Genomic DNA, 27,402 nt, shown 5'->3' with positions numbered 1-27,402 from the left:
ATTTGTAATGCTGTGTTTATTTTTGTGGTTGTATGAAGAATGTCTGTCTCCTCCATTAGACAGTGAGCTCCTTGAGGGTGGGAACTTTACCTTCATTATTCATTTGAGCACCCAACCCAGAGGCTTGCTTAGGCTAGAGGCTTGATAAGAATCTGTCATGGTGCACAATTTTTTTGATGTGCCTTTGTATCCGATTCGCCAGAATTTTATTGAGGATTTTTGCATCTAGGTTCATCAGAGATATTGGTCTGTAGTTTTCTTTCTTTGAGGTGTCTCTGTCTGGTTTCGGAATCAGGGTGACGTTGGCCTCACAGAATGAATTTGGCAGAGCTCCCTCTTTTTATATATCCTGAAATAACTTGAAAAGTATTGGTATTAATTCTTTTTTTTTTTTTTACTAATACAGATTCAAATATTTTATGAAGATATTTTATGACAGGACAATTTTCTGTTACAAGCAACCATTTTCTAACCTGTTGATTGGCAAAGCCAAGGTTATTAACTACATGTCTGTATTATAAGAGGCACCATGTCAGGGAATAGTGTTCCTCTGTGTCAGCGAAGGATGAAGTGTAGGAATGACTAAATATTAATGAATGTAACATAACCACAAAAAAATTATCAGGGGATGCAAGATGCATGTATGTTTTAGAGCAAGAAATACTGAGTTTCTTAGGTACATTGTTTTCTGGTTTTCATATATGTTAATATATATTTTATTTTCATCTTTTCTATCATTTCAAACTCATTTTTAGTGTACAATTAGATATTGGAATATGCTCAGACTTCTATATTTATTCATTTTGTTGTAGAGAACAAAAATGAAATATCAAAATTTAAATAGAAATATCTTTTCACCAGAAACAATGAATAAAGAGGAAACATTTTCCTTAATTTTTTATCTGTATTCTTCCATCAGTTAATCCCATGTTTGATTTTTATTCCTTCTCACTTCCCTACAATAGGAAATATGAATTGGAATAAAGATTTAACTACAGATTTTTGTTTGTTTAAAATTACCAATGTGTTAAAAAAAATCCCTTGTATCTTTCTTTTTTAAAATAGCAATTTAAGTCAGAGGCCTATCAACAACAGATAGAAATGGAAAAACTGAACCATCAAGCAGAACTTTTGCTGAAAAAAGTAACAGAAGAAAGTGACAAACACACAGTTCAAGACCCATTAATGGAACTGAAATTGATATGGGATAGCCTGGATGAGAGAATTATCAACAGACAGGTAAACACCAAGACTTTGGTTATGAAGTTAAGCATTGTTGATTTTAGGCATTAATGTAAAATAATTACTAAAAATAAAATCAGGCAATTATGGAAATAAACTTTTGAAGTGACAGATTCTCTTATTAGAGCTCTTTTTGCTTATGCCATTTTTTAAAGAAAGAAGATCAAACTAAAAATGTGGCAGTGTATGTTGATTGGGCTTTCAGTGGGATGTGCTTATCGGCAGAAGAAAACAATTGATTTTTGCCCTTTTTTTATAAATATGGGTCATTCATAGATGGATCTTCTTTCTCTCTGCTTTCTCGTAGCACAAGCTGGAGGGTGCTCTGTTAGCACTGGGTCACTTCCAGCATGCTCTGGATGAGCTCTTGGCATGGCTGACGCACACTGAGGGCTTGCTAAGTGAACAGAAACCTGTTGGAGGAGACCCTAAAGCCATTGAAATTGAACTTGCTAAGCATCACGTATGTAGCTATTGTTACATATTATGTTTCTTTTCTATGCATTTTTAGTGTCATCAAAGTTTTTGGTATGTTTCTTTATGCATTTTTCAAGGTTATGATTTTAATACAAGTTCATATTTGATATTGGTAACTAAGGATTAAACTACTTAATAGGCTCTTTTTTTTTATTGATTGTTCAAAACATTACAGAGCTCAAGACATATCATCTTTCATACATTCGACTCAATTGGGTTTTGAACTCCCCAAATACATAATACAGACTCACTTCTGTTACATACTCACATTTTTACATAATGGCATATTAGTGACTGTTGTATTCTGCTACCTTTCCTATCCCCTACTATCCCCCCTCCCCTCCCCTCCCATCTTCCCTCTCTACCTCCTCTGCTGTTGTTCAATTCTCTCCCCCTTTTTTCCCCCCACCCCCTTGCCCCTCATAACCTCTTATAATTTTGTGTATCACTGAAGGTCTCCTACCATTTCCATATGTTTTCCCTTCTCTCTTCCTTTCTCTCCCCCCATTCGTCTTAGTTTACTGTTAGTCTTTTCCTCATGCTCTTCCTTCCTGTTCTATTCTTAGTGGCTCTCTTTATATCAAAGAAGACATTTGACATTTGTTTTTTAGGGCTTGGCTAGCTTCACTTAGCATAATCTGCTCTAATGCCATCCATTTCCCTGCAAATTCTATGATTTTGTCATTTCTTAGTGCTGCATAATACTCCATTGTGTATAGCTGCCACAATTTTTTTATCCACTCGTCTATTGAAGGGCATCTTGGTTGGTTCCACAGTCTAGCTATTGTGAATTGTGCTGCTATAATCATTGATGTGGCCGTATCCGTATAGTGTGCTCTTTTAAGGTCCTCAGGGAATAGTCCAAGAAGGGCAATAGCTGGGTCAAATGGTGGATCCATTCCCAGCTTTCCCAGGAATCTCCATACTGCTTTCCAAATTGGCCTCACCATTTTGCAGTCCCACCAGCAGTGAACAAGTGTGCCCTTTTCCCCACATCCTCGCCAACACTTATTGTTGTTTGACTTCATAATGGCTGCCAATCTTACAGGAGTGAAATGGTATCTTAGGGTGGTTTTGATTTGCATTTCTCTGATTGCTAGAGATGGTGAGCATTTTCTCATGTGCTTGTGGATTGATTGTATGTCCTCCTCTGAGAAGTGTCTGTTCAGGTCCTTGGCCCATTTGTTGATTGGATTATTTGTTATCTTATTGTTTAATTTTTTGAGTTCTTTGTACATTCTGGATATTAGGGCTCTATCTGAGGTGTGAGGGGTAAAAATTTGTTCCCAGGATGTAAAAATATGGAACGCTTCACGAATTTGCGTGTCATCCTTGCGCAGGGGCCATGCTAATCTTCTCTGTATTGTTCCAATTTTAGTATATGTGCTGCCGAAGCGAGCACTGGTATTAATTCTCTATAAAGGTTTTGTAAAACTCCGCTGTATACCCATCCAGTCCTGGGCTTTTTTTGGTTGGTAGTCTTTTGATTGCTTCTTCTATTTCATTCATTGATATTGGTCTGTTTAAATTGTGTGTATCCTCCTGACTCAGTCTGGGCAAATCATATGACTTAAGAAATTTATCGATGTCTTCACTATCTTCTATTTTATTGGAATATAGGTTTTCAAAATAATTTCTAATTGTCTTCTGTATTTCTGTAGCATCTGTTGTGATATTGCCTTTTTCATCCCATATGTTAGTAATTTGAGTTCTCTCTCTTCTTCTCTTCGTTAGCATGGCTAAGGGTCTGTCGATCTTATTTATTTTTTTGAAGAACCAACTTTTAGTTTTGTTAATTTTTTCAATAGTTTCTTTTGTTTCAATTTCATTGATTTCTGCTTTGATTTTAATTATTTCTTGCCTTCTGCTACATTTGCTGTTGTTTTGCTCTTCCTTTTCTAGGGCTTTGAGATGAAGTGTGAGCTCATTTATTTGTTGGTTTTTCCTTTTTTTTGAGGAATGACCTCCAGGTGATGAATTTCCCTCTTAAAACTGCTTTCATTGTGTCCCATAGATTCCGATATGTTGTGTCTGTATTTTCATTTATCTCTAAGAATTTTTTGATTTCCTCCTTTATGTCTTCTGTAACCCCTTGATCATTCAGTTACATATTGTTCATTTTCCATGTGATGTAGGATTTTTCCTTCCTTCTTTTATCATTGATTTCCAGTTTCATTCCATTATGATCAGATAAAATTCATGGTATTATCTCCACCCCTTTATATTTACTGAGGGTTGCCCTATGGCATAATATATGGTCTAATTTTGAGAAGGATCCATGTGCTGTTGAGAAAAAAGTATATCCACTTGATGATGGTTGATATATTCTATATATGTCAGTTAAGTCTATTTAAAGATAAGAACCATATGATCATCTCGATAGACGCAGAAAAACATTTGACAAAGTACAGCATCCCTTTATGTTCAAAACATTAGAAAAACTAGGGATAACAGGAACTTACCTCGACATTGTAAAAGCTATCTATGCTAAGCCTCAGGCTAGCATCATTCTGAATGGAGAAAAATTGAAGGCATTCCCTCTAAAATCTGGAACAAGACAAGGATGCCCTCTATTACCACTTCTATTGAATATAGTTCTCGAAACATTGGCCAGAGCAATTAGACAGATGAAAGAAATTAAAGGCATAAAAATAGGAAAAGAAGAACTTAAATTATCACTATTTTTGGACGACATGATTCTATACCTAGAAGACCCAAAAGGGTCTACAAAGTAATTACTAGAACTAATAAATGAATTCAGCAAAGTGGCAGGATATAAAATCAACATGCATAAATCAAAGGCATTTCTGTATATCAGCGACAAAACTTCTGAAATGGAAATGAGGAAAAACACTCCATTCACAATATGCTCAAAAAAAAAAAATACTTGGGAATCAACCTAACAAAAGAGGTAAAAGATTTATACAATGAAAACTACAGAACCCTAAAAAGAAAAGTAGAAGAAGATCTTAGAAGATGGAAAAATATACCCTGTTCATGGATAGGCAGAACTAACATCATCAAAATGGCGATATTACCAAAAGTTCTCTATAGGTTTAATGCAATGCCAATCAAAATCCCAATGGCATTTCTTGTAGAAATAGATAAAGCAATCATGAAATTCATATGGAAGAATAAAAGACCCAGAATAGCAAAAGCAATTCTAAGCAGGAAGTATGTGAATCAGGCGGTATAGCGATACCAGACCTCAAACTATACTACAGAGCAATAGTAACAAAAACAGCATGGTACTGGTACCAAAACAGGCGGGTGGACCAATGGTACAGAATAGAGGACACAGAGACTAATCCACAAAGCTAAAACTATCTTATATTTGATAAAGGAGCTAAAAGCATGCAATGGAGGAAGGATAGCATCTTCAACAAATGGTGTTGGGAAAACTGGAAATCCATATGCAACAAAATGAAACTGAATCCACTCCTCTCGCCATGCACAAAAGTAAACTCAAAGTGGATCAAGGAGCTAGATATCAAATCAGAGACTCTGCGTCTGATACAAGAAAAAGTTGGCTCCGATCTACATATTGTGGGGTCGGGCTCCTAATTCCTTAATAGGACACCCATAGCACAAGAGTTAATAACAAGAATCAACAAATGGGACTTACTTAAACTAAAAGGTTTTTTTATCAGCAAGAGAAACAATAAGAGAAGTAAATAGGGAGCCTACATCATGGGAACAAATTTTTACTCCTCACACTTCAGATAAAGCCCTAATATCCAGAATATACAAAGAACTCAAAAAATTAGACAATAAGATAATAAATTACCCAATCAACAAATGGGCCAAGGACCTGAACAGACACTTCTCAGAGGAGGATATACAATCAATCAACAAGTACATGAAAAAATGCTCACCATCTCTAGCAGTCAGAGAAATGCAAATCAAAACCACCCTAAGATACCATCTCACTCCAGTAAGATTGGCAGCCATTATGAAGTCAAACAACAACAAGTGCTGGTGAGGATGTGGGGAAAAGGGTACTCTTGTACAATACTGGTGGGACTGCAAACTGGTGTGGCCAATTTGAAAAGCAGTATGGAGATTCCTGGGAAAGCTGGGAATAGAACCACCATTTGACCCAGCTATTGCCCTTCTCAGACTATTCCCTGAAGACCTTAAAAGAGCGTACAACAGGATACTGCCACATCGATGTTCATAGCAGCACAATTCACAATAGCTAGACTGTGGAACTAACCCAGATGCCCTTCAATAGAGGAATGGATAAAAAATGTGGCATTTATACACCATGGAGTATTACGCAGCACTAAAAATGACAAAATCATGGAATTTGCAGGGAAATGGATGGCACTAGAGCAGATTATGCTTAGTAAAGCTAGCCAATCCCTAAAAAACAAATACCAAATGTCTTCTTTGATATAATGAGAGCTACTAAGAACAGAGCAGGAGGAAGAGCAGGAAGAAAAGATTAACATTAAACAGAGACATGAGGTGGGAGGGAAAGGGAGAGAAAAGGGAAATTGCATGGAAATGGAGGGAGACCCTCATCGTTATACAAAATTACATATAAGAGGTTGTGAGGGGAATGGAAAAATAAACAACGAGAGAAATGAATTACAGTAGATGGGGTAGAGAAAGAAGATGGGAGGGGAGGGGAGGGGGGATAGTAGAGGATAGGAAAGGTAGCAGAATACAACAGTTACTAATATGGCATTATGTAAAAATGTGGATGTGTAACCGATGTGATTCTGCAATCTGCATTTGGGGTAAAAATGGGAGTTCATAACCCACTTGAATATAATGTATGAAATGTGATATGTCAAGAGCTTTGTAATGTTTTGAACAACCAATTAAAAAAAAAAGAAAAAAAAAGAATCTGTCATGGCTGGGCATGATAACACTTCCCTGTAATCCCAGTGGCTGCGGAGGCTGAGGCAGGAAGATTGTAAGTTCAAAGCTAGCCTTTGCAACTTAGCAAGGCCCTAAGCAACTTAGTGAGACCCTGTCTTTAAATAAAAAATAAATTGTTTGATGGTTAAGCACCCTGGATTCAATACCCAGTACCAAAAAAAAAAAAAAAAGAATTTATGGCATGAGCGCTTGGGTTTCAGACAGCTGTATAATTAGGGTTCATCTGGTTCTGATACTCAGTGAGTCTATAGACTCTGTCCCTCTCCCAACATCCTGACATGTATCTCCCCATTTAATCTGAGTGTGAATTTTTTGCTAATTAAAACACATGCTGCCATACCAAAGACATGTGCAGCATACTTGATTAATGCTACCCCCCTATGATTAATTTATATAGCATTGTGACTTTTCTCTTTCAGAGAAAAAATCCTTGTGTTTTCTTTTGATTTAATTTGTGCTACTACTTATTGGCTAATTTTCTTGAAGAACCATCTCCATTTTTCTCTGTATCTCTGATAATTCAGACTGATAGCTTCACTTGTGTAGGAAATTATTTTTCCCCTTTTTTTAGTGTGTGGTGATGAATCTTTTCCACAGATATTTTTCAAAAAATAATCTCTGTCTGCATTTGGCAGGAGCTCTGCCTGCCCATTTCCTCCCCCTCTCTTTTGCTTTTCTATCTTTCCAGCCCACATCACTTCTTTTCACAGTAATATTTGAGCAGCACTCTTAGTTTATTTGGTTTTAGAGGTCTGCATTTTTCCAATTGGAGAACATTTCCTTGGCCTATTTTTAACCACAGAGCTCACACGTATAACCTAGATCTTTTCTTTTTCTGAAAAGCTCTGCTGAGGGGATAGGCAGCTTAGCCCAAATCAGAAAGACCCTATGAATAGAGGAGGTGCTGAAATGTAAGCTGTATTAATGGTAAAAAAAAAAAAAAAAGTTGTGGTGTTGACAATTCAGTGGGCTTTGGGAAAGGGATTGCCACTGAGCTCTCTAGTTAAAAATTAATAATGCTTATTATGTGTCTAGTTCTCTGCACAGATATATTTTTGATCTCATTTAATCCTTACCAACACACTGAGCGGTTATTAGTCATAAGTTTACCAACTTATTTATTTACCGAGAACCACATTTGTGCCAGCACTTTCTTGAAGTTAAGTGGGATGAAGTACACAAAGTTTTTAGTAAATCTTGGTGTGACTGACATGAGAAGATTAGGGTAAGAGAAAATGTTTGGGTGGGGGAAGAAGCAATCCATTTTGAATAAGTTATGATTGAAGTATCTAGTCCTTCCCTCTCATCCTCCATTTTTCAAATACGACAATTAACTTCAAGTAGATGTCCAAAATTACATGACTTGTAGGAGATGAAACCCAGGTCTGACTGGCTCCAGGGCCAAGCTTTTTGCTCTCCACTCTTCTGTGTCCAGGAAATGAAGCATGACTACACTGTGTGCTCACTGGAGCCTGACTCTACCTATGTTTTAGTTTAACAGCTTCCTTTATCTCACCTGAATACCTCTCACCCAATTTTCACTGTCTCCCTGTATTTCAGAGGCTGATCCTCTTGGCAGAAACCTAGAAGAGCATTCTAATTTTAGGCATTATTTGTGATCTCAAAAAACTGTCATTAAAGGACACATTAATTAGCTAATTTTCCTGTGATGACTCATTAATGAATGCTCTATCAAAAGTGCTCCTCCAGACACTTAGGCGATGAAATAGAAAGACAAAGCTACCTTGGGCAGAGTCACCTTTGTCCCTTTTCCTGACATAAGCCAGTCTTCTCAAGTACAGGGGCCTGTGACCACAGCCCCAGGTAGACCAACAATAGAGCACACCTCATTGCATGTGCTTAGTGAGAGCCATGCCCTTCCACTCATCACCTGCCTTCTGTGGTCATTCTCTCCTCTGCTCATTGTGCATCATTAGATGTTCAAGCACAGGCCTAGAGTGGCCTAGTCAGATCCTTTAGTGTTTCAGGGATGATACATAAGTGAGTGCTTTGAGGGCTTTTCTGCCAGATTCTCTTATACACACATACACCACACACCTGCACCTTCACAGCTTGAAAAATATTTCCCCAGTGGAAAAGGAAATGATTTTCAAATCATTTCCTGCATGCTAAGCAGGCATTTGTTTATACTACCAGTCAAGCTTTCAAACTTCAAGGAAATATATTTTCCTAGGGTGTTAGTCTATAAAATTTAAAAATCCTGGAAGTATTCGAAGCGTATGAGAAACTAGTACAAACACCAGAGGGTGGGGCAAAAGACTTACTCAATCTTTGGGACTGCTTCCAGCCTAGGCTGGGCCTTCACTCAGCTTTTTGTCTTCCTGGCTCCAGATGGCCAGAGTTCAAGTGTACTCTGAGCTCTCTGCACCACAATTCAAAGTCACTCCTCTTTTGCTCCAGCTCTTCCCTTTTCTGTCTTGATAAGTTTGCAAGCAGATTACAAACTGTCATCTCAACATCTTTACCTTCCACAATGGGATCTCACTAAAATCATAGCAGGTGGCAAATTGGCCTGATTTATCATTATTTGCATTTTTAATTTGTGGTATTTCAGGCCTGGAGGGTTTTTTTATGGGTCTTAAAATGACAGCACAACATCAATACATAATTCATTATCTATTTTTCATAATATCCGTGGTTAACTATCCATTGATAAACACAAAGGTCATTAACACTTAAGGAGAATGAGTCACAACATTAGCTTTCTTGATTCCTACTGTTCCTCTCTGAGGTCTGTCAGAATAAATTGCTGTGACTGAAGCACAAGTCTCCATGCTGCTCTTGTGTCAACAGGAAGACCCTTCTCAGCGGCATCTTTTCTAGCCTTCAGAATGGACAAACGTTAAATAACTGAGCTGCACTGTTTGTTGGGCTTCCACAGTTCTCTGACTTGGGGACAGTAGATGCTTTCAAATTGAAGCAAAATTGTAAGGGAGCAAGAGGGGCCCCTCCATCCCATCCTGCTTTCTTTCCTAAGCCCTGCAGTATTCCCTTGTCACCCTTTTCTTCCTCATCCCCTGCCCTGCCCCAAGGGCACTGCTGCCACCTACTCTAAATTGGAAGAAATACTGACTTCTAGTCATTTTGAAACATCATTTCCACAGATAAGCAGCACATATAGACAAATCGCCTAGGAATGCAGCTAGGAAATTATCAACAAAATAAAGGGGTACCCTGAGCAATTTTATAAGAGAATGATCAGCAAAGAAAACCAAGCAGACTAATTCAGGAAAGATACAGAGGCCTCTATATTCTTGGTGGCAGGAGTTACAACCCAACCAAGATAGACATATTCTTTATTTTTTCTTGCTAATCCAGATGCTTCTACACAGGGAGAGCCCATTCCACCAGGGTAAAGCACCCTGAATAGTCCAGATCACACCAATCTTCCCTTTCTCTGGCTCCTACTGCATAGATAAACCAATCAATCAAAATGTCAGTTTTGGGCAGTGCTCTCAAACCCTATTTTAGGTAAGACAAAGAAGACACGCTCTGCTGTCCATACATCATACAATGCAACATACGATTAGTCTTCAGTCATTGAATGTAAAGGTTTTATCCCTGGCTACAGTATCTTCTTTAGAACTTTCCCATTTCACCATGTTCATCAAATATTACTATGAAATCCATAAATGTATTAAGTTTGATCCATAGATAAAAGTAATCATTTGCTTCAACAGTTGGAATGATTATTGTTTTAGGATTTATTTCATTCCTTTCATCAAGTATTTCTGGAAGGCTTACTAATTTACTGGGTATATTTAAGGTACTGGGAGGCCCCATTGACCAGTTGAATTTTAATATCTTTCTAGACCCAAGAATATAAAAGAGACATATGCAATCCTTGAACAACTACACAATTTCCCCACCAAAAAATACCGGCTTGCTAGTAGGCATCTGATTCTAGCCACAATTTACTGGAGACCTTGACATTGGCTGCACTTGTTGTGAATGAGTAGACTCTATTCTGGTAGTAAATTAAAATGACTCCCCAAATTCAAGCTTATCTTGGATCACATCTCCTAGTCAGGACATGTCACTCCAAAGTGAGCATTTTAGAAGATGTGGAGGATGACATGTGACATATTTCCAATGAAACCCTGATAGTATTTTACATAATTGATGACACTGGATCATTTCTGTAATATGTGACAACAAGCAGCCACATGTAGTCCCTAGAAAGCAGAACAGACTCATCAAGAGTGCAATTTAGAACACATTTACTGGCTCTTTATTCTTTCATTACAGTTTGACTTCTTTCCTGCTAAACTGCTCTCTGAGAAGATTTATAATGTCAGGAATGAACATACAAGGATAGTTGAATAAGTAATAAAGTTCTAAAGGAACAGTTATGTTAATTTATAATGCACCATTTGTCGACAATCTGAAAGACATTATTTCAAACAAAGGTAACTAGGGGGATGTTAACAGCCAGCAAATGTATTTATGCTAGCTCTTATTCTGAGTAAATGACTGCATTTTAGAAAGAATTTGCCATCATGTTAGTAGTGTTCTTAATTGTCCACAATTTCCATAATTTACTTTTTAAATCAAAATATCATAGAAAATGATTTCAACAAACTTCCAGTTTTAGATATTATGTACACTAAAATATGCCAGACTTTGGGTTTTAGTAAATGAAACAAATGGCTCAGATGTGTTTCCAAATGTTAGTCTAGCATCGTTTTATTTAGGCTGGCACTCTCCCAGATGTGAGATAAGTAGAGAATTGTGCAATTATCCAGATAATCTGATCCAAAGAACATTTTTGCTTGTTTTTTTTCCTTCTTGGCCAGAAATATCTGAAGTAATTGGCTTAGCTGTTCCTTTTATGCAGCCTGCTCAGGATTGGTCTGAAGGCTGGGGAATAAGAAAAGATCCAGTAGCCTTGCTTGGGACATCCTTGCCCTTGGTATGAGAAAAGAAGAGACAATAGCTATATTTCTTTGGGGCTTCTTTGGGTAATCTTGGCATCAATAGCCACCATGTTTTCTAGATGAGGCCATGAATAATGTTACGGAATTAGATGGAATAAAATGGACTTAATTATAGGGTGCTTTATCTATTCACAATCTGTGGTGCCATGCTACCCTCTTCTTGGCCTAGTTTATCTATCCCTAGCTGGTGGGACAAGCCTTTTCTTTCTAAGAGGCTTCCATGGCTTTATGTATGCATACCTGAATTGCTCCTCTCTTTAGTCTTAGTGCCCCACCCAGTCCCAGTCCAAATCCTCCATTTTATCTTAGTTTAATAAGTTTCCAAAACTCTAGATTTCACTACATAGTACCTGAATCATCAACTTTTAGTGGCTTTCCATTTCCTCCTACAGAATAACTCAGAGTGCTCAGCCTGACATACAGAGCCCTCTGAGATCTGCACCCCCTTCATCTCTTCAGCATTCCTCTTGTGTGCCACAGCAGGAAGTCAGTATTTTAGGCACATGGAGTTCCTCATCCATCTCCTCCCTGCTCTGGGCTTTGTTGGGCCTCATCTTCACTTGCTCATCCAAATGCCTCCAGATACTTTCTTTCCCCCTGGCTCCACCTCCTACTGCTCAGTAAGACCTGATCTCATTCCATCCTTTGAGACCTCCATGAACAACATGGCCCAGGAGAGTCTTCCTTGCTATGAAATGGTACATATCCTTGGTCACCTAATTGTATTCTATGTAGGTATAGCTCTTGCATTGCATCTCTTTTGGATAATGAAATTCTTACTTGCAAATGACATCTTTTCTCAGCTTGATGATCAGCCCCCTATATGATGCCTTTTTGTGTGTTCCATAGCCAAGAGGGGAAATAATGAGCCCAACTGTAGTTACTACTCTTCCAGCCACACATGGAGTGAGGAATCCCTTCATCATTCAGATAAAGGCCAGTGAAATTTTGAGAAGCTCAATATATGAACAAGGCCTCTGGCACAGGTTTGCTGGAGTGACTGAATCAGCTCTGGATACCTAGACTAGAACAATGGTTTCATTACTTATTAACTGTGTGCTTTCTGTCTACTTCTGTGCTCTCATACAAAACAGGGATAGTAGTAGTACCTGCAGCATACGGGTTATTGTTAACCAAGATCAATAAGTAAGGCAGTTAGTGCATGGCATATAGTAAATGCTCACTAAGTGTTTGTTCCTTTTATTAAACATCATGTCAAAAGAGTTTCTTACATTATGTCCCAGTCTTCTCTTTCAGGGCAGTGTCAGTTGACAGTAAAAGCACGGGACCACTCTTAAATAATGGACTTTGGAAATGAGTATCCATCCTTTGGCCTGATAGGTAAGGTGCTCTCAGGGTGGCTGAATTGTAGGGTTTTGCCCTAGACTCATTTACTGGAATGACAAGCAACTGTAAAATTTTATTTGCTTTTTCATGTGATGCCATCTCAGCCCATTGACAAGAAAATAGCAATAGCTGGTGAGGTTTAAGAAAGGCAATCCTGAGTCTTTTAGCATTGGGCTGAGACTGAACCTAAGATTAGCACAGTCCAGCATGGGATAGAGATGAGAATGAGACAAATCAAAACCATGCAGATGAAACAATCATGAAGTCAAAGCCCAGACCAGGAAATAACCTTGGTATCCTAGACATTCCTGAGTGACTGTGGTTAGGGCTGAGGTGTCTGCCCCAGCACCACAAATTCCTTGTCTTTTACCATATGGATTTGTGCAAAGTCACCTTTTAGTTACATTTATGTTTTTTCTTTCTTTCTTTTCTTTTCTTTTTCTTTTTTTAAAAAAATATTCCACCTAGTGGGCTGCTTTTCCCTCAGGTCTACATCTGACCCAGGTGAAATGTGTAACCTTTCCCCTCTGTGAGCCCGAATGACAAAAGCCTGAGGCTTTCAACCTTTCTCAGACCAGAAGACAACCCATTTTGTCATTGGGCACACATAGAAGAGCCCACTGGGCCATCTGCCCTCAGGATGGTGAGTGGGAGAGTTACCTTGAATTCAGTCTCAATGTTGGCTAGTCTGGCTAATTCATTGCTCAGCTCCAATGCGGTGAGGACAGGGTCTTCGCTAGACAGTGACAAATAGGCGGCGCTTGCCAGTCCTTTGTAGGCATTCATGCGGGAGCGCGAGTGGCTGAAGGAGTCTTTCCGCTGCTTCTCAGTGCACTCGGTGCACTTGCAGAAGTAGTCATGGGGCCGCTCGATGCGGGCGCCCTTGAGCAGCAGGATGTGCACGATTTCGTACTCCTGGCAGTGGGCCGCCAGGATGATGGGCGTGATGTCGTGAGAGAAGCGCGTGCCATCCTCATCATAGGCATAGAAGTCGTCGTCCCGCAGCTCCTGCTCCAGCGGGCTAAGTGTCAGGCGCTGGCCCTGTGCGAAGGCCGGGTGGTTGAGAATGGCCTCCACAATGCGCACGTAGCCCTTGCTGATGGCCAGCAGCAACGCGTCCCCCACCCGCGCCAAGTTCTCTTTCTTGAGCAGCAACTCCGTGACCTCCAGGTGCTCGTTGCCCACAGCCAGCTGCAGCGCATTCTGTCCCATGTAGTCCACGCAGTTGAAATTGAGGGTCTTGGACTCCTCCAGCATTTTCCTGACCACCGGGATGTTGCCATACTCGGCTGAGTCTAGGAAGCGCTCTTCCTCGGGGGTCAGGCTAGTGCCCTTCTCATTGAACATGTAGGCGGGACCCCGGATAGCCTGCCGGCGGCCCTTCTCCCTCAAGGTCGTGTGCCGGCGCTGCATGTTTTTGAAGGTGCTGCTCCCCAACCTGTGGGACAATGAGGCAAAGAAGTTCAGTTACATTCCCAGAGGCCTGCAGACTCCCCAGAGGCAGAACAAACAAAAATTGTTGAGATAAAAAAAAAATATCATGATGGGAACGTTATTACAAACTGTGAAATCTAATTAGAAATCATTGTCTTAAACATTCAGATCAAGACAAATAGTTGCCTGAACTATTTTTTTTCAAATGGAGAATCTTCAGTTATCCAGCTGTTCTATCCTTGGGTGGAGGAGTCCAGCAGAGCTGTATGTGGAATGTGATGGGAGATGGAGGGAGGATGTGGGGAAGGTGAGGGGTAGGGGTGTGGCAAGGGCCTGTTTCATCCATTTGTGTAGTCAAGCAAGTCACTTGGCTCCTCTGTACTTTTGTTTTCTTATGCACAACATAGAAAACTTTGTGCACCATAGGGTCCGTGGGGGGATTAAATGAAGTAACTTGAATAGAGAAAGTAGGCAGTATTACTTTTATTCTGTCCCTTTGCATCTACCCCAGTTCTCCAAGGACTGTGCCCATCACAGTTACTGCCACCTCTGCCTCAGATGTCTTGTCCTAGTACATTCTCATACTGCAAGTACAGTCACATAGGCCTGTTTCTATATTTCTCCATGAAAATTAAGCATCTAAGAGAAAAAAATGTGACAGGGAGCAGGACTAGAGTCATTGCCACTTGCTGATGGCTGCAATCAGCCCTCCTGAAGGAGTTCAGTTGTAGCTTCTTAAGACTGAACCTGGAGTTTTATGTGGGGTGGGGGGAATAGGTCAGCTTACATGCTGGGTTCACTTCTAACTATTCTTTCTCACTGTGGTGTAATATAGAGGTTAATATTAATACCATTAATCATAGCAGTTAATATTTATTAAATACCTATTATGTTGCAGGTACTATACTAACATATTTAGGTTCTAACTTCACATATATTAATGTATTAATTCTTGTATCAAACCTATGAGGAAGGCACCATTATTATCCTCGTCTCAGATAAAGATGCTGAGTGAAGCTAGGCTCAAAGACGGTATTTGAAGTCAGAAGGTTTAAAGTAGGAATTCCGGCTCTGCCATTTGCCAGTCTGTGACTTTAAACAATAGTTACCTAAGAAATTAATAAGGTTTAAAATGGCAAATGAGAGAAACTAACAGCTATCATGTAATTTGAGCTCAAGTCAGTATGTTTCATTTCCAGCTAGCCTTGAGTACCCAGAAGAGGGCTGGGCCAGATGATCCCTCAGCTTCCACTGACTTAGACATCTTAAACTTTTCTGATTCTCCAGTTGACCCTTCCTGAATTTTCTATTCTCTTTCTCCACTCTACTTCCATGGACACTATTCAAATAATATTAGAATGCAACCATTTTAACAAGACATATCTATTCTAAAGTTAAGTACTTAGGAATTTTTTTCTGAATTATTTTCCATGATCCAAGAAAATTATCTTCTTGTTATCAGTTATGTCTTAATGCATAAAGAATACTTAGTATTTCACTTAAGCCATTTTTAATATCTTTTTAGTTGTAAATGGACACAATACCTTTATTTCATTTATTTATTTTTATGTGATGCTGAGGATTGAACCCAGTGCCTCACATATGCTAGGTAAGCACTGTACCACTGAGCCACAAACCCAGCCTATCAAGCCATTTTTAAAAGTAATCACAGAGCAAGACTTTTAAATTAAACCTAGGGTTTTGAGGTTTTAAAAAACTATTAATTAATCTTATGAATTTTTGAATTTTGGGCTCCATGTAGCTTACTTCTCATTTTACCTTTTGATCTGTGCCAGCCTGATTTTTGGTATAAACCAAAGATTGGAGGCCAGAGCTTAGAGCTCTAATTCTGCCTATAGCAGAATCCAAGGGAAAAAGCTGCTAAACTATGTGGTAGAGCAAATTCTTTATCTGTAAAAAATAAAAGGAATAATTATGGGCAATTCCCTCTCTAGGCAACTGTCTATGATACCTCCTAACAGAGAATGGTCACTCTTTTGAGAAGAGAATCTGAACTGCTGTTCACATTGCTAAAGTATACTTTGCAAAAGATTGTGGGAGAAACGATGGTCAGTGTTCAAGCTCACAAGCTCCTTCTGAGCCTATTTCTTTCAACAATGCTATTATTCCAGGAAGAGAATATACTTGTTCATGCCAAAGGCAGACCCTAGACTGGGAATCCTACAGAAATATTTACATGAGAGAGGGATTCACAAATAGGATGCAGATATTTATTGTTATATGTTTTTCAGAAGGAGAGGCATAGCTGAGTTGAAAGCTAAGAAGTCCCCTTATTTGTTTCTCCAAAGACCTTTTCCAGAGGATGTAATAAGTTCAGTTTCCAGGCCTGTCATCTGGGCACACATACACCAGTGGAAGTTAAGCCAACACAAGACCAATAATCTTCCTCATGGAATTAACCTATCTTGTGATAGGTTTCTGCCTCTCTCAGAAACATATCTCTGGACTTAGCTGTCACAAATCAACCCAGGAAAAAACAGTTTCCACTCAAAAGCATGTGAGCTGTGTGTCAGATATGAAACATCAGCTGTCCTCGAAGAATCAGGCACTATAGCTTGATTCCATGTCACTTTTCCATTAGAGTTCTGTCCAGGAGGGAGAATAGTTCAGACTATAAGGTCAGGGGTACCCAACTATTACACAGCAAGAAGCATTGGGGAGATAAATTTAAAGGAAATATAATAACTACTGAACCAAATCAGCAGAAAATCATTTCAGAAGTACCCAATCTAAATTCAGAGTTAACATGAACATCATAGATGCTGAAGCCTTCAAACTTAAAGGATGCTCAAATATAATTTTTTTATTTCCCTCATCAATGAAACAATAAAAAGCAAAGTGGTAGCTTTCTCATTTTTAGGTGAAGAAACTGAGATAGGTTAAGTGAAAAGAATAAACCTTGGGGCAAATAATTTGTGCAGAAGGTAGGACATCACATACATCTTGCTGTTTCTATAATAATTATAAAAAGTGTGCATGGGTGGCTGGTATTTCTCAGAACTTAAAATGTCTTCACCAGTTGTCATGCATTTTTCTGAATGACCTTGAGAGCAGACACCCAGATGTAGCAAGAAATAAACAAGCCTCTCTTTCACAGCCGTTAAAACCTCAGCTTCAAGATAACATTTGGACGCCCCCAAAATGGTCAGTTATGCTCCCTTTCTAAAGGAATTTGGCATTAAAAAATGAAACCTTATCCATTTTTCAAGTCACTTATTCATATGCACATGCAATGAGATGTGCTACCCAATGAGATTGCTTCCAAATTGAGGGGTTTCACCATAGACCCTGGAGCCATGTCTCAATCATGATTCAGATTGATGGAGGCCTTTTAACCTTATTGTGGGCTTCTTGGTAATTCTGACTCCCTCTTAGAAGCACCTCTCTAATATCTAATGATGCCTTTTAAACATTTGGACACTTATAAATACATTTAGCTACCATGTCTTTGCCATTTTATCTTAAAATTATAGATATTCATGATTTACCTATATGTATCCCATGGGTTGGAAAGAAACCATGAGAAAGATGATGTGTTGTAAAGATAGTTATTTGGCCCACAGAGCTGGTGGTCAGAACTCCCACTCATGAATCCAACATGTTCCCTTGCTGGACTTTGTTGATCCTATCCCCATTTTAGGGTCAAAAATGAAGAAAAATGATTCTTCCTAAAATGCAATTGATATTTGCCCCAACTTTAATATTTTTCTTAAAAATGAACTTTGAATGCAAATATTTTTATATTTGAATATATCATTGAGATAATGAATAATCAAACTCATCAAACACCTCAATTAAGATACTGTTTTTCTTTTTCTAAAAATGCATACATTGACATTTTATGTCATTGAGGAGAAGGTTCCAGTGGAAATAAAACCATATTTGAGAGGAGAACTGCTTATTAAACTCTCTCTTACTCCCTCTGTTGCTATTTTTATCAAGCTTTGCTTACAGATGCATCAACCAGTCTGAAAGAAGCCAGATGTGAGTAATCTGTGAAAAGTATGAATCTTGCACCTTAACTCCATTGCAAATAAACATGACCATAAAGCCTTTAGAGACAGGTATGGTTGTGGTTAATTATTTATTAAGAAAAGAATTCTTAAAATGTCTTTTAGTGATCTATTTTTTTATTAAAATGCCATAAGCATCAAAAGTCTCTGTGAAAATTATTCAAGCCTGAAATCAATTCAGTCTATGACATTCCCCAACTGAATGTAGAATCAAACAAAATCCAGGAGTCAGATCAGTTACCCAGGAAAACCCAGCTTTGGCCTGTATACCTTCTGAGTTTTAGTGAAAGTGATAAAATAGTAAAGTGATCTGCAGTCTTTTCATAAACCTCAGTTCTCTCACCATTATAAAGGGAGTAATAAAATTCATCTCTCATGTTTCTTAGGACCACATTAAAGATTAAATAGTGCATGCCAAATGCCTTGAACACTATAAAGCTTTTTACAAATATTCATGACAATAATGATTAAAAATCTTGCATATTGATACACTTAAGTACCAATATACTTAAGTACAAAATTATTTAAATTGATTCAGATTTTACCCTTCACTGATATACTCAGCTTCACTACATTTTAAAATGACTATGTAACAGTGATAGTTAACATATATTATACATTTATCATGTGCCAGACACTATAAGTGATTTATATGAATTATTGTTTTAAATAAATTATCATATGATAAGCTTAGCTATTTTCTTAAATGACTACTCAATCATAATGATTAACATTTATTACACATTAACTACGTGCCAACCTTCATGCTGAGTACTTTACATGCATTATCATTTTAAGTTCTCACAAACTACTTCATTATTTAGGTACTATTTTCATTCTGTTTTAACAGATGATGAAATGAGGTAATTTAGATTAACCATATTTCCCAGATGATAGAACTTGTTAGTAATGCACCTACTATTCGGAGTCTAGTCTGTCTGATTTCAAAGTCTATGCTGGTGTGCCATTGCCATCCATCTTCCTCCTGCATTTCATTAAGTTTCTTTTGTCCATAAAATTTTCCATTAGAGTGAAGGATACTTGAGGGCAAGATGATTGCTTGTTTGTGTGGCATATGCACCTGGTGCCCAGTAGACCTGATATTTGGCACATGGTGCATGGTCAGATAATTTAATGAATTCTTAAATGCTTGATCTGGGCTGGCCTTTCAAGAAGACCAATAAAATAGAGGTGTTAGTGTTTACCAGCATCCTATTTCTTACAAATAGAGGAACCATATAATCTTATAAACCACGATTTCCTATTTCTGAGTGACAACTATTAAATAAGGCATGGTTCCAAAGTAAAATCAATTTTCAATTAGCTCATTATATATGATGACCCATAAGTTACTAGATGAGACAGCTAATATAAGAAGTTATATTAAACCCCTTGAGTGACTGAGGCAGAAAATTGAGACATTTCCCTTTCATAATACTGAAAATTTTTGCATATTTCCAAAGGCATCCAACTTATTTCTAAATGTCATCTTCCATATTATGTTGAAGTTGAAGTGATATAGTGAATATACATTACTTAGTACCTAATAAGTGCTTTAGTGTCATTGAATATTAACTTTTTTAGTTTATCAATATTAATTGTGGGTCTAAGGTATTCAATTTCCCACCTAAATTAGTGACAATAATATGCTTGTCTAACATATATGTTTTGAGTGAAAGCAAAGAGATACCCACCTAATTATTCTGTTATGTACATCAGTTCATACATATAACCAGTCCAATCCTAAGGAAACAAGCAATGTGGCCCTCTGCTACTCATTACAATATATTACATTAAGATATACTTTCTAAACAATTCTGCTAATGTATGATAGTTTTTTCATTCTATCTGTATTGAATAATATTATTTAGTGTTCTTGAAAGTTAACAACTGACTCCATTAGTAATTTGCTTTTTCACAAAATAGTGTAATTTAGAGAAGAGGCTATTCTCAATAGTTTCAAACTACCTTATATATTAGCTGTCCAAATATAACTAGTGCTTTGTGTTTGTTTCCTTTTTTTCTTCTTACCTTAAAAATTTTTATTTGCTTATTTGGGCAAGGAAGTTATGAAACTGGATATCTATATCTCATTGTGTACAACTTCAGATAGTTAAAATGACAAGTTCAAATAGTTACATATAAAAAGATTCATGTTGTAATAAAATAGATATGTGTGATATTCTGATGGTTTTATTGACCTCTGTGCCAAAAGAGTCTGAAGTGAACATCTACCACCAGGAAAAACAGAGGCCTTTAAATTGTGAAATGAAAATACTGGAAACAGTAGCATGCTGAATATTTATCTCAGAGAAGTGTTGATTGCTTTTGCTAAGCAGCAGCTCCTGTAGTTCACATCCAAGATACCACATGCATTCTGCAATTAGCCTCAATGAGGCTCCACATAGTTCTGATTTTTTTTTCTGGGTTAATTACTGCCTAAAGGAGTTAGCTAGTCTACATGCCCCTAAGCCTAGGAGCAAGTGTTTTTGGAGATAAGTATTTATGGAATTATAATTGTAACATAGAATATTGGTAAATTATTAGAAATTGAGTCAATGTCATTGCTAAAAAGGCCTTAGACAGTGGGTCTGTATCATATCCATAATGAATATTCTGGATTTTATGTGAGTTCATTCATAAATCTGGTAAGTGTGCTTAGTACTTTAGAAATAGGACCCACCAGCAGGTGGCATTCTGAGGCAAAAATTCACTGAGTGCCACCAGACAGGGTCAATCATTATTGCCTTTTTAAAATCTACCCTGAATCCATTAAAGCCTTTAAATTATAATTAATGACAATGGCATCTTTGTCGAGTCTCCTTAATCATACCTAAGTGAATTTACAACTTCAAACTTAAAGTGGAGACTCTGTGATCCAGATTATCAAAGCTCATGTAAAAGCTCTGCCCAGATTACAACTCTTTTATTAAGAGCATATTTGTTATTTTGAAATGGATGTCTAAAGGAGACATAGAGCTCAGACCATATTTTCAATAAGAAAGAAAAAAAGGAAAATTACAGCCCTTTTCTTGCCACCTGTAGTTCTTTAACAGTGACTATTTATTATAATATATCCTTCTTCCTCTTTCCAACTCCATATTTATATTCAAATAAATAACAACAGAACACCAAATTCTAAAAGCTCTCAGTAGTGAAAAGGTAGACAACACACATACTCTTTTAGAAATAAAACTATACTACTTCAGTACAAAAGGACTAGGCTTACCAGGAGGAGTTGCCTATTTCTAAATGGCTTTGTAAACTTAGACTGTCAATAAAAGAAAAAAAATTCCTACCACTTAACAAATAAGAAAGATGTCACATTCAGACAATATCTAAAAAAATCTAAGCAATGACCTAGAGAGAAAGGGCCAATAAATAAAAGTTAATTAATTTCATATTTCAGCTAGAAAACAATCTCTACTGAAAAAAAAATCAATATGAAAGACTCGTCATAGCTACTTACATTGAGGGTAGAATACGCAGGCTTGTCCCTCCTCTAGATGACCGGGATCCGGTGCAGAGTCGCGGGAATCTGGCTCCCCATGGGTGGTAGCTGAGGCGGTGCTGCTCTCCGTGGTACTGAAGTATAGAGCTGGTCAAGAGAGTGGAGTTGCGATAATGTGAAAGTGCGCTCTGCTTTTCTTTGTGCTGCAGTGGTAAAAACTCGCCTTTCTTCTTTTGTAGCAGACCCGACTTCCCGTTCTTTTCCTAATCTGGGGGAAATTTCCCAGAGAACATGAAGGAGAAGCATCCGTGTGTGAGACTGGCATGCAGCGTGATGATGGGTTAGTATTGTCCCCACCCCCTCTTCCAGACATAGCTTTGAAAGGGAGAGAGCAACTCTGTTTTTCCACCATAGCCCCTCAGAATTTCTACTTGGCCCCTCTGTCCCAGAATAGTGCATCACACACACACACACACACACACACACACACACACACACGCACACACACACACACACACACACATCAGTTATATAAGGGAATATGATCTGGCTCCTGAAGGAGAATGTTCATCAGTTTAAACAAATGAAACGTGGGGCAATTAACTGGTTTCCTACCTGTTGGGTCTGCATGTATTTACAGAGGGAGAGAGTTGAGAAGGAAACTAAAACCAAAGGATTCTGAAGAGTGAGAAGAGTGGTTTCCTTTAGTAAACCTTAAGGCCACACCCACTTTATCTTCTGTGAGTGATGGATCTTTTAATGTTATCCTCTCGATACACAAGCTTTTAGTATTGTTTAGGAAGAGGTTAGTGAGACAGATCAGGTCTGATGTTAGTAAAAAGTCTTTAAACCATTAGCTTTCATTTGTAACTTTTCCTCTTTTGAAAGGAAATTCCTAATGCAAAAATTTGTTTTCCCAATTGTCTCCCTTCTTACCAATTGTTGTTATCAAACAGTCTATGATACTTAAACACTAAGGTATTTTGGTGACATCATTGGAGAGAAATCTGCTCAATTGAAATATTGTCTGTGTAAGAAAAACTGTGATTGTTGCCAGGTTCTATCTAGGTTGCTGAATAATAAATTTCAGTGCTTATTCTTTGAAACCAATTCATGGATTAATAACTGGCACTCTGTGAAGACTGTGTGCAAATGCAATACTTAGGATTAAAGATTGGCTTACAGTGCATTTTGCACACTTCCATTCTAAGTTTATATGCAAATCAGATTACATTGTTTCATTAATATGTTACTAGCATTTTCTCTGGGAATACCCTGGTATATGGGGAAAGACCCTTGGATTTTGATTTACTTTTTGTGTGACCTTGGACACAAATTAATCATTGAACTTCAGTTCCTTCATATGTAAATAGTGAATAACAATAGGATTAATAGTACATTTTACCAATTTTTATGGTAATGAATTGAAATAAATATACAATGCAACAAAGTTTGCATTAAGACATGCTTGATACATTTGGATATCTTTCCTTCCCTTTTGCTCAAGAGAAGTAAAGGTAGCTCTTTAAACTCTCTAATAAGACTGAGAGAAAATTAATTTTATTCCATGAACCTCCACACAAACTTTCCAATATTAATGATTGTGCTTTGTTGAATAAAATATCATTTTAAAGAGAAATTTCTTAGAATGAAAATTTTTATTAAAAAATTTTATAGACTTAAAGGATAAGGGAATTTTTATTTTTTATTAGAATCAGAAATAGGTTTAACTCATTTAAATAAAATGCTAATTAATTAGAGCTCTATAGTATTACACAGAAGTACAGAACAAAATATAGTATAGGAAGCCAACAGAAGTATCTCACAACCACTAAGTTAGAAGATTAGCTCTGACACTGATAATATCCTTTTGATTGGGATCCTCATCATCATGATTAGTGAATCAGTATAGAATAAAATACTTTCTCAAGAATACTGGGTTGTGGCTTTTAGTTGATAATGATAGAGATGATGTATTGTGTTTTTAATAAATATCCAAGAGCATATTTTCATCAGTTTCTGACATGAACTATGTCCTTGTTTCCAATCAAGATGTCATAAAAAATTGAACCATATTTTTAAAAATATTCCAGTGATGATACAGTAGTTAGCTGTGTATATATATGTGTGTGTGTGTGTGTGTGTGTGTGTGTGTGTGTGTGTGTGTGTGTGTAGAGAGAGAGAGAGAGGGAGAGAGAGACAGAGACAGAGACAGAGAGATAGAAAGGGAATGAGCTAATTATTTTATAGGTATATCAATTAATTGAAAAAAAGTCAGAATCAGGCCAGACAGCTCTTCAAAAAGGACAGGATATGATGATATTTTGTGAAGGATCTAGTCCTCATTTTTAGAATGCTTTACCGCTTCCCAAGGATGTCATTACACAGACATTGGGTTCAATAGGCAAATACATATAATCTGAAAAGCATTATATGCATACCAAATTATCATATTTTTAATAGGTAAAACACTGAAGTAATTAGATCTTCATTATTAACAAGAAAAGTTCAGAATACTCTTAGTTCTTGGAAGAGAAGATGTCTAAGATATCTGCATAAGGCTTGAATCTTTGCTTTCTTGCAGTCTCACCTGGGCATAGGCCCACAGCAAAGTTTAGTGGTTAAGAGTGCCTAAGACTTTGAGTCAAACTTCTTGTGTTTTAACTCAAATCTTCCAATTTCTATGTGCATCCCTGAGTTTTGTAACCTGTAAAATGAAAGCTGCAACAGTCTCTTGCTTGTAGAGTTATAGTGATTACAAAATGAGACAACTCACATAAAGAGCTGAGAATAGTGCCTGGCACACAGTCAGAGCTCAGCATATGTTGCTTTCACTATTGCTTAACAGTTTGCTCTATGACTGAACAGTGAACATACTATTGATCAGTGGTTCTCAGACTTTCTGTGCTCCATCATAACCTAATAGCCTGCTAAAGGTACAAAAATACAAATTCTTGGTGATACTTCCCCAGAGACTTTGCCTTTTCCTCCCAAGAACCTTGAGTGATTCTGACACAGGTAACTCATAAATCACTTTTTAAGGAAATACTACTATTGTCTATTTAAAGACTAAAATGTTTTAGAAACTATAGCTATGAGTCTGAATCCATTGGGACACTCTTTTTTTCCCCATCTCAGATATTCTTTAATAGTACTTTAATTTGTTTGGTTACTGAACAGATCTGGTTCTTTATCCTACACAGAAATATATTCAACATATTTATTATACTTATTATTTAAGAATTGATGCAAAAAGTTTTCAGAGAAAAAAATGTCTGGTTAAAATTACTAGATGCCATTATGTTGAGCCCATCTTTGAAAAGGAGAGCCAGGTGCAGTGGCACATATCTGTAATCCCAGCTACTCTAAAGGGTGAGGCAAGAGAATTGCAAGTTCAAGACCAGCCTCAGCAACTTAGAGAGACCTTGTTTCAAGAAAAAAATTAAAAAGACTGGGTATGGTGCTCAGTGGTGAAACACCCCTGGGTTCAATCCACAGTGCCTTCCCCAAAAAAGGAATAAGGAATCTCTCTTAATATCTTGTTTAATAGCCACATCATTGATTGAAAATTGCACTAAGGCTCAAAGTGACAGGAATGATGTTATTTTAATTCTATTAATATTTATATTTTATGAAAAATTTCTGATCTTCTAGTTTAGGCTATATGTTGTGGTTTTCAAAGGTTGTGCTTTTATAGGATTTGTATAAGCTACAACTGACCCACAATCTATTAAAGGTTTCTTTAAAAAAGAAAACAGAAACTAATAGGAGATATTTAATTTTGTTCTTTCTTAAGAATATGCTTAAGATGCTGTGGTAGACAGGAAGATCCCCTTCAATGAAAGGCTCATGTAGAGATAGTAGTCAGTTGATAGCCTCCAGCTGTCATATCCTGCAGAGTCTGTTTCAACTGCAAAGAGCTACCTTAATAATAAAAAAAGAGCTACCTTATCTCAGATCATACCCTTTCTGGGGTAGACTACATTTTGTGGATAAGCAAGGTGGGAGAATGCAGGGTGTTTATTTAAATATTTTTTAGTTATAGATGAACACAAAATATTTTGTTATTTATTTTTATGTGGTGCTGAGGATCAAACCCAGTGCCTCATATGTGCAAGGCAGGGGATCTGTCACTGAGCAACAACCTCACATTTTAAGGACACTTTTATGAGTGATACTCATCCCATGGGTTCCTGTTATATGGGCCAGATTATCATAGTTTGATTTCTTCTACTGTTCAGTCCTGCTTCCTTCCTCTTTCTTTCATATTAGCATCTACTTCTAGAGATATAATCTGAATTAATGGATACAAGGAATGAATTGAGAAAGTAGATAGGGTTTTGGAGCTAGATCACCACCATCCAGTTGGCAATGAGGACCCCATCATTAGTTAAGATGGAACACAGATGGCTTGTTGCACAAGGGATGGTTCACATTTTCACTTGTGACTTAGGAGGTTTCACTAGTAGAAGAATGTATTATTAAGTGTGTTGCATCATACATTTGAAACATAGGAGAAAAAATAGTGGGAAAGATATAGTGTTAGCCAGATGTAAAAGTCAGAGGACTTCTTGATTGCATACAAAGAAGCTCTTCTTGACTCTAGTGGAGGAATAGAGAAAGTCATTGTGTAGGCCTTGGTATTTGTATTCAGAGTGACTAAATTTCACAGCTAACTAAATGCCCAACTAAGGTGGGTCTGTCATGCCAAGGTTAGCATCCAAGACTCTAATGGGATGAGTTTATTTGTCATGGTTTGGATCTAGCCCATGTGTTGAACAATGCAGTAATGTTAAGGGGTGAAAAGACTGGATTATGAGAGCTGTAACCTCATCAGTGGGCTAATCCATTTGATGAAATAATGATTTGAATGGACTATTGAGTGCTAGCTCTAGGCAGGTGGGGTGTGGCTGGAGGAATTAAGTCACTGAGGGTGTGGCCTTAGATTATATCTTCTCTAAATCTCTCTGCTTCCCATTTGCCATGATGTTTCTGCAATAATCAGTCAACTGAGAACTGAGACCTCTGAAATAATGAGCCAAAATAAATCTTACCTCCTTTAAGTTTTTTTTCAGATATTTTAATTACAGCTATGAAAAGCTGACAAACACAATATATGCACAATTGTTCTGATGATTTTGGCATTACATATACCTCTGAACATTGAAAGAAGAGGTCATTGCTTATTAAGAGCAAGCACCTATCACCTCACACTACAAGAAATTATGTAGACTTAATTCCATAGGGTAACACGGGCCTGACTTGTACCTATATCACCTTCCCACCTTCCCCAAAGGCCTATACTTAAGGTTAAGTTGTGCACAGTGTCTAAGTTGACAGTAATACCCACAGATGCATATTATAGCAAAGGAGCTTAAGAATCTGATCAAGGCAGGCAAAGGACAATTCTCAAAGGAGCCACAAGAACTACCCAACATGTACTGGTATGAACTAGGGAGTATGTGTGGGTCTAGATTCTGAGGGTGCTTGATCAAGAGGGCCTAAAATAAAAATAAGATGGTGAAAAGTTTATTACCCTTGAAATGTTATTTTGAATTATGGTATTTAA

General features: G+C 37.5%; 1 protein-coding gene and 1 non-coding gene across 11 annotated transcripts in view; both read right to left on the bottom strand.

The window, feature by feature from the left end:
• Window positions 1-27,402, bottom strand: part of Trpc7 (transient receptor potential cation channel subfamily C member 7) — a 316,931-nt gene that overhangs the window by 123,128 nt on the left and 166,401 nt on the right. For 9 of the 10 annotated variants that reach the window (XM_005333202.4, XM_078048930.1, XM_078048906.1 and 6 more), the window contains 2 exons: window positions 21,852-22,101; window positions 13,575-14,352 (listed from right to left, as the gene is read on the bottom strand). In XM_005333202.4, coding sequence (XP_005333259.1) covers window positions 13,575-14,352; window positions 21,852-21,853 — 780 coding nt within the window. In that variant the 5' untranslated portion in view covers window positions 21,854-22,101. The remainder of the gene's footprint in view (window positions 1-13,574; window positions 14,353-21,851; window positions 22,102-27,402) is intronic. The other variant, XM_078048914.1, reaches the window with a different exon arrangement.
• Window positions 3,015-3,121, bottom strand: LOC144367869 (U6 spliceosomal RNA). The gene has a single exon (XR_013427424.1). It is a non-coding gene; the product is annotated as a U6 spliceosomal RNA (small nuclear RNA).

Source organism: Ictidomys tridecemlineatus, chromosome 1 (assembly GCF_052094955.1).
Source record: "Ictidomys tridecemlineatus isolate mIctTri1 chromosome 1, mIctTri1.hap1, whole genome shotgun sequence".
NCBI lineage: Eukaryota > Metazoa > Chordata > Mammalia > Rodentia > Sciuridae > Ictidomys > Ictidomys tridecemlineatus.
The sequence above is the reverse complement of the archived record's forward strand: the minus strand, read 5'-3'. Positions and strand labels throughout refer to the sequence as shown.